Source organism: Myotis brandtii, unplaced genomic scaffold (genome assembly GCF_000412655.1).
Source record: "Myotis brandtii unplaced genomic scaffold, ASM41265v1 scaffold9895, whole genome shotgun sequence".
Classification (NCBI taxonomy): domain Eukaryota; kingdom Metazoa; phylum Chordata; class Mammalia; order Chiroptera; family Vespertilionidae; genus Myotis; species Myotis brandtii.
In genome coordinates this window covers 1-7,456 of record NW_005372118.1, presented here as the reverse complement: position 1 = coordinate 7,456, position 7,456 = coordinate 1, and the positions used below count along the sequence as shown (strand labels likewise).

The 7,456-nt window shown below is 49.5% G+C and overlaps 1 protein-coding gene across 1 annotated transcript in view; it reads right to left on the bottom strand.

Annotated features, from left to right (window-relative positions):
* The window catches only part of LOC102247361 (sialic acid-binding Ig-like lectin 5), a 4,675-nt gene extending 2,686 nt beyond the window's left edge, over nt 1-1,989 (bottom strand). The window contains exons 1-6 of the mRNA XM_005886537.2: nt 1,832-1,989; nt 1,378-1,752; nt 888-1,166; nt 633-680; nt 134-388; nt 3-47 (exon numbers count right to left, since the gene is read on the bottom strand). Of these exons, the coding sequence (XP_005886599.2) occupies nt 3-47; nt 134-388; nt 633-680; nt 888-1,166; nt 1,378-1,752; nt 1,832-1,868 (1,039 nt within the window). The 5' untranslated portion in view covers nt 1,869-1,989. The remainder of the gene's footprint in view (nt 1-2; nt 48-133; nt 389-632; nt 681-887; nt 1,167-1,377; nt 1,753-1,831) is intronic.
* Between the last annotated feature and the right edge of the window lie 5,467 nt (nt 1,990-7,456).

Sequence of the window (7,456 nt, the reverse complement as noted above, 5' to 3'; positions counted from 1 at the left end):
ACCCTGGTCCTCCCAGGAGCAGGAGGGTCCCAGCAGCTGCGGGGGGTCTGTGGGGAGCGAGGAGAAGGGTCAGCGCTGCCTCTAATCTCCCCAGAACCCAGCTGTCCTGCCCCCCTGGGGTCTCCCCACTCACAGACCACGGAGAGGCTGAGAGAGACGCTGTGGGAGCCCAGCGGGTGCCGAGCTTGGCAGGTGAACTCTCCTTCCTGTGCAGGCCCCACGCGAGGCAGCTCCAGGATCGCGGTGCTGGAGATGGGGGTGGCATTCAGGCCTGGGGACCCTCGGAACCAGCTCAGCTCGGCAGGGCGGTTGCTGTCAGCCTCACAGCGCAGCCTCAGGGCCTCTCCCTCCAGGATGGAAAGGGATGTGGTTTGCAGATTCTTAAAGGCTTTGGGGGGAAGGGTTTTGAGGGAGAGAGAGAGAGAGAGAGAGAGAGAGAGAGAGAGAGAGAGAGAGAGGTGTGTGTGTGGAACATAGATGCAGGCACCCACCCACCAGAGGTGAGGGACTGGGGTGATGCCTTTCATCCTTGCCCTTCCCATGTCTCATCCCATTCAAACTCCTGCTCCCCCCTCTGCCCCACCAGGGCCCGGGGGCAGGTCCCAGCCCAGAGAGGAGGGGTTCTTTCCTACCTGTGTCGTTTCTGAAGGAGACGCCCAAGGTGAGTTTCCGAGGGGCATCTGGGATAGAAAGACAGGGCCCCCCTTCACATGGAAGTCACCCCAACCCCAAGCAGGGGCGGTGGGAACACTCCCCACCTACAGGCACATCCATGCCCAGGTGTTCTCAGGATAGCTCAGCCTCCTGCACACACACACACACACACACACACACACACTCGCCAGTGCCATTACCAACACAGACCCAGCCCCCCCTCCAACACTCACAGGAGACATTGAGCTGGATGGTTCTCTGTGTGGTCCACTGGGACCCTTCCCGTTTCACCTGACAGGTGAGGTTGGTGCCATGGTCCCCGGGCCTCGGGGTGAAGGTGAGCTCTGAGGAGCTGCAGTTCTGGGGGTCCAGCGAGCCCACAGCGGCTCCCTCCCAGGAGAAGGTGAGAGGTCGTCCCCCTTTGCAGGCCCCTGGCAGGCTGCAGGCCAGCTGTGTGGGGCGGCCGGACTCCAGGGGCTCCCTTATTCGGATGTGGGGTTTCTCTGTCAGGGCTGCAGGAGAAAGGCAGGTGCCTGGACTCCAGGGGTGGGGACTCAGAGCGGGACCCTGAGAGAGGCCCTGCCTCAGGCTGAGCTCACCCAGGCCCTGTGTCTCTTCCCACCACCCAGGGCCCACGGCCTGGACAGTGACTGACCCAGTGTCCTGTCTTATTCCAAGACCAAGTTCCACATCTCAGAGTTCTCTCCGGGGCCCCTGCCTTACCTGTCACCTGCAAATTCAGCATCTTCTCTTTGTAAGTATATTTCATACTTTCTCTCTCCATTCGGAAGACGTATATTGTTGCGTCACTCCTCCTGGCATCTCTGATGTGCAGGGAACAGTTGTTCCTGGTGTCTGGGAGGAGGAAACGGCCTTTTGTCTCTTCCTTTGCTGGTTTATCTGGGTCGTTTGATGCCACAGGCTTACTATACTGCATGTTGTCCTCTTTCCGGTACCAATAGGTGTAGAATTTGCTAGAGGAAGACCATGAACTCCAGGGGTAGGAGAAGGAGCAGGGCACGTGGATGCACAGACCCTCCTGCACCGTCACAGATTCCTGCACTCGGAGCTCAAAGCCTGGCTGCTGCTGCAGCGACCCTGAGAGAGGGAGACAGAGGCTCAGATGCAGCCCCATCCCTCTCCCACTTCCTCACCCCCCCTCCCTTGGCCCACTCACCCCCCCACAGCAGGGGCAGCAGCAACAGGGGCACCATGTCTGCCTCTCTCAGCACAGAGTAGGTCCAGGTCCCTGTGTCAGGGAGGGAAGTGCCAGCTCTGGGGTGGGGCCTAGGACACCCCAACAGGAAGCCCAGGGGGAGAGACTGTGGATAGTCCTGGAAGAGGAACTTGGCCTCCACAGTAGTTGGGGGGTGTGGTGGCTGAGAAATTTTCCTATCTCCCCTCCCTACTCCTGACCCTGCACGTAAATATACTGAGGCCCCCAGAGGTTCAGAGGCATGTCCAGATGTGACCCCCTTATAGATGAGGTGTAAGTCGAGAGGGTGGTCCCCCAGGGGGCCACCGTGGTCATCACTGGTCCTGGTGACTCAGGGGATCCACCCTCCAGCTGAAACCATTGTGTAAAAGGGTAATTTTAAAATTTCTTCACATCACTCAAATGCTGAAAGAAGGAATTTAGACTCAACTCTCATGGAGGGTGGAACCCAGGGGAAAAGCTGATGCCTTTTGGGGCACACGGGAAGCACAAATGTGGGTCTCCCAGGGTCTGAGGGACAGCGACAGCGCACAGGCCCCATCAGAACGGGATGTGTGAAGGCAGATCGCACCCCTTCAGGGGGAGCCTCAGAGGTTGGACCTCCTCACGACAGCAAATTTGCCACCTTACAGCTCCGGAAGCTCCACCTTCAGGGCCCCTCAACGTGCTCAGTCCCTTTTCAAAGTCCAGCAGGGGCTCGAGTGATGTGTGGACATAACCTGCAATCCTACTGCTCTTTTATGAAAGAAACTTGATCAATGTTTTCCCAAATATGACAATGATGTGAAACACTTCAGACAGTCCCAGTAACAAATTGTGCAATTGAAATAAGTTCCTCAAACTGTACAGAAGAAAAAAAAAATTCTCTCAACCACGCTGAGGACACACAGAAATCTCTTTCTATTCTCTATACTATATACATATACTATTATAACAATTAATAATGTTTCTTAGTATGATATTAACACGTATTAGTACATGACAGGATTATTGTCCTATAAAGAGTCCATCAAATGTATAAGTCAAAAAAATGTGGGGAGCGCGTTATGCAGGTGTTGTAGAAAGGTATGTCATACTGCTAATAAAAAAGGTCTGTAATTTTTCGGAATTGTCTAATTTTTGGTTTTCAGAATTGTAGCTTTGTGACATGATGTGTATTCTCATTTCAGAAAAATTCATGTGTGCCACTTTGTGTATTAGTTTTGAAACAGTGATCTCAACATTTGTACAAATATCAAGCTCCACAAAACCAGGTCTTCCCCTGCTTTGGATGCAGATGAAGAAGAGGTAACCAGCTCCATCCACGCATGTATTACAATGACCACCCACCGAGACTCCTCACGTATTACAATGAAGATTGTCCAGTGCAAACAGAGGACTAAAGAAAGCACAATTTCCATGGCTGTGCCCCACAATTCCTATCACTGAACCATGTAGCAAATCTCAAGCTGGGATATAAAAAAGACAAGAAATAATAAGTGTTGGCAAGAATGTTCAGAAAGGGGAACCCCCTTGCACTGTGGGAATGTAAATTGGGGCAGCCACTATGTAAATCAGTATGACAGGCAGTTCCTCAAAAATTATAAATAAAGCTGCCACAGGACCCAGCAACACCACTTCTGGGTAATTATTTGGGAGAAATGAAAACACGAACTTGAAGAGACGCATGTACGCCCATGTCCACTTTGGCATCTTCTGCAATAGCCAAGATGTGGAAGCATCCTCAGTGCCCATCCATAAATGAGTGGGTGAAGAAATGGTCCATGTGCAATGGAATATTATTCTGTCATAAAAAAGGAAAACCTGTCATTTGCAACAACATGGATGACCATGAAGGCATTATAAGTGAAGTAAATCAGACAGAGAGACAAACACCGTATGATCTCACTTATGTGTGGAAAGTTTGAAAAAATCAAACTCATAGATACAGAGAATACTCTGGTGGCTGCCAGAGGCAGAGGGGGTTGGGTTAGGAAAAGGTCAACATTTTCAGTTATAAAATAATTCATGAGGACATAATATACATCATGGTGACTGTAGCTAATAATAGCATGTGTTGATATTATGAACTATAGTAATATAGTTAATAATACTGTGTTGAATATCTGAAAATTGCTAAGAGGAAAATTGTTACAAGTTCTCATAAGGGAAAAAAAGTGTGTAACACTGTGGTGGTGGATATTAACAAGATTTTTAACAGCTTGTGATGGGCCCTTCACAATTTGGAACTGGCAAAAAGTTATAGGTCAATTATATCTCAGTTATCCTATATGAAAAAGTCCGGCAACCGAACAGTAGAATGACCGTAATGACTGTGGCCCCTCGCCCTGGCCGACCCAACCCCCAGCGGGTGCCCCAACCCTGATTTTGGAGTGGGGCTAGCCAAAAAATGGCATGCAGCCCCGCATCAGGGCGGGCCGGCTGGACCCCACCAGTGCACAAATTTGTGCACCTGACCTCTAGTATACCTATAAACTCAGGCTGGGTACTTTGATTAGAGTTAGGTCATCGAAACTGTGTTCCTTTTCTGCTCCATTTGTGTTCCAACACGGGCATAACAAATTCCTTACATTAAATTCCCGCTGCTGAAATACATAGTGGGGCTTCTGTTGTTTCTCACTGGCCCTAGACTGATTAAATCTCAACAAGTAAAACAATGAGGACTGGGGGATTTCAAATGCCTTCATGATAAAACTCACAGCCCACTACACAGAATTTCTCTAACGAGATAGAGGGTGTCTTCAGCAAATACCACACCTAATGCAGTAGCATTGGGTCCTAGAAAGGCAATAAGAATATAGCTTTGAAAATTGAAAACAAAGTTTTTTTTCATAAATGATTTCATATATAGAAATATCCCCAAGTATATAATGGATATACTTGGGGAGTTAATAAGCGAGTTAGCGAGGTTTCTAGAGACAAAAATCAAATTAGAAAAACATCAAATGCATGCCTATGTCACAGCAATAAACAAAAATTAGGATGTTGTAAAAGATGCCATTGACAATAGCGTCAATAATTATTAGATACCTGGAGTATATCTATTCAGGCATGGACTCTGTCATCAACGTGTTTAAGAAAATAGATGGTAAAATAGGGACTGTTACTGTCAACATGGAACACATAAAAAAAGAACCAGGCAGAACGGAATGACTAACCCTCCTGCCGTGAACAGCTATCAAACCAGACAGAACATGGTTGACAATTGGCTCCGCCTTGCTCCAGGTGTAGCTCTTCCGCCCAATCGCCTTCCGTGATGACCAACACCAACACCAAGCCCCCCACCAGCCACCGGGCTGTGTGCCCACCAAGGCAACAGCTTCCCCCAGGACTTCCTGTGAGCTTCCCCTTTGGACTCCCACGTTGGGGGCTGGACATCTTGGCTTCTCACGTTTTCACAAATAAAATGCTGGCTTCAGCACATCCGAAGGCACTGTCATCAAGTGACTCATGCGTTTCTCTGTTCCTCAATTTCCCATTGTGTACAGTGGAGACCATGCATCCTACTCAGAGCTGGTCGTGAGCGTTGAAGAGGTTTACACACGGAAATGAACCAACAGAGGTCACGTGGCGAGTGCTCAGGGCTGGCTGGTCTCCCTTTTTATTTTTATTTTTAAACAGGAAGGTCCTGCTGGCAAGTTCTCCTGAAGCCGGAGGTGACCCGGCCCAGTGGAAAGGGGGACGCTTGTTGGTGTCATTTTCCATCCCAGACTCTTCAAAGCCTCCCGACCTGGAGTTCAGCTCATGATGAGGCATCATGTCGTCTCTCCGAGGTCATCTCGCCTCACTTTACCTGTTCATTCTCCCAGCACCTCCTGCCCGTCAGCCCTTCTCTGTCCCACTGAGGGCCCCACAAGGAAACTTTCCAACAGCCCGTGGGCCGTAACCAAAGCTGACCAGGTATTTCATCACCAAAAAAGATTTATTCAGGGAAGAAGAAAAGGTTGCGATGCCCTCCACACAGTTATGGGGAGCCATGTGCACGCATTGCGCTAGGAAGAAGCAGGAAGGAATCCTGTTTTACCGAGGGGAAGCGGAAGTTAAGGGGCGGGGCTGAAAGGACCATAGAGCTCTGCTGTAACCATAGAGTGTTTCCTGTAGGGCTCTCAGCAGGGGTTGCGAGAGCGCCTCCCACAGGCCCTCCCGATTCCTATCTGGGTAGCACATTAGGACAGGACAGAAAGCTGACCCTGACTCTCTCCTACACACACCCCTTCCTGACTCCCTGGCTGTAGACAATACATCACAGGCACCTTCCCCTGGCATTGATCTACTCACTCACCCTTTCCTCGTGGCTTTCGTTCCTTCAATCTTCCATGAAAGTCTTTGCAGTATCAGATCACTCTCCTGGAGAGCATGCGTCCTTGCTTTCATCTGGCGAACACCATTCTGTCCTTCAAACGTGAGTTCTTGGAGGGACGTGGGTTGAGAGGGTGGACTGAAGAAAGAGCTCATACAACGGAACAGCCAAAAACTCAGTGCTACAGCACAGGTGCCTAAGAATAAGCTCTTTATCATAAGTGCGTGACACTAAGCTATGGATCGCTCCCATGTCAAAGGCATCCATCCGGATGAAGAGCCAGGCTGTCCCGCCCATGAAGTTCCCTTTTAGAAAATCGTGGGTGACCTACATAACTGACTGCTTGCAGGAGCCCAATTTTCCATCCTTGAACTTTAATTCCTGCTCTTCTGCTTTAAATTCACCAAGAGAGAACCTGCAAAATCCTGGGCACCCCACTCTCCTCCCCAATAGAGGATGAACATTAGGTCCTCTCTGTTTCTCTACCCGTGGCCTTGCTGAGTGGCCTTTGGTGTGTTGTGTGTCCTCCAGGACTTGTAAGTACAATTGTCCCCCTTCTTCGTGGGAGATATGTCCCAAGACCCCCAGTGGATGTTTTAAACCACAGATAGTTCCAAACCTTATATATAGTACTAGAGGCCCGGTGCATGAATTCGTGCATGGGTGGGGTCCAGCCGGCCCACCTCAATCGGGGCCAATCTGGCTGGCCCGGCTGGATGGAGGGGCCGTGGGTGTTGGCCGGCCGGCCCCCCATCTGGTCAAACTCCTGGTTGAGGGGAAATTTTGCATATTAGCCTTTTATTATATAGGATGATTTTTTCCCCTACACACACACACACACACACACGATAAATTTTTATGTATAAATTAGAGATGAGCAATAATAATGAATAATATAATAGAAGAATTAAAACATACATACTGTACTGAAGATTATGTGAATGTGGTCTCTCCCTCTCTCAAAATATCTCCTGATTCTGTACTCACCTCCTGCCTGCGCTGATGGGAGATGACACCCAATGCCTCCATGATGGACTGAAGGGCGTTGAATGACGTAGAGATTGTGACGTAGCCTTAGGCTACTATAAGGGTGACTTTAACACAAGCACCACGGCACCAGGACCGTTGATTTGATAACCTAGACGGCTTCTAAGTGACTAACAACTGGGTAGTGTATACAGCGTGGAGACACTGGGCAAAGTAGGCATGGTTCACCTCTTGGCAGGACAGACAGGCACAGTGTGAGATTCATCATACTATTCAGAACACTGAGAAATTTAAAACTT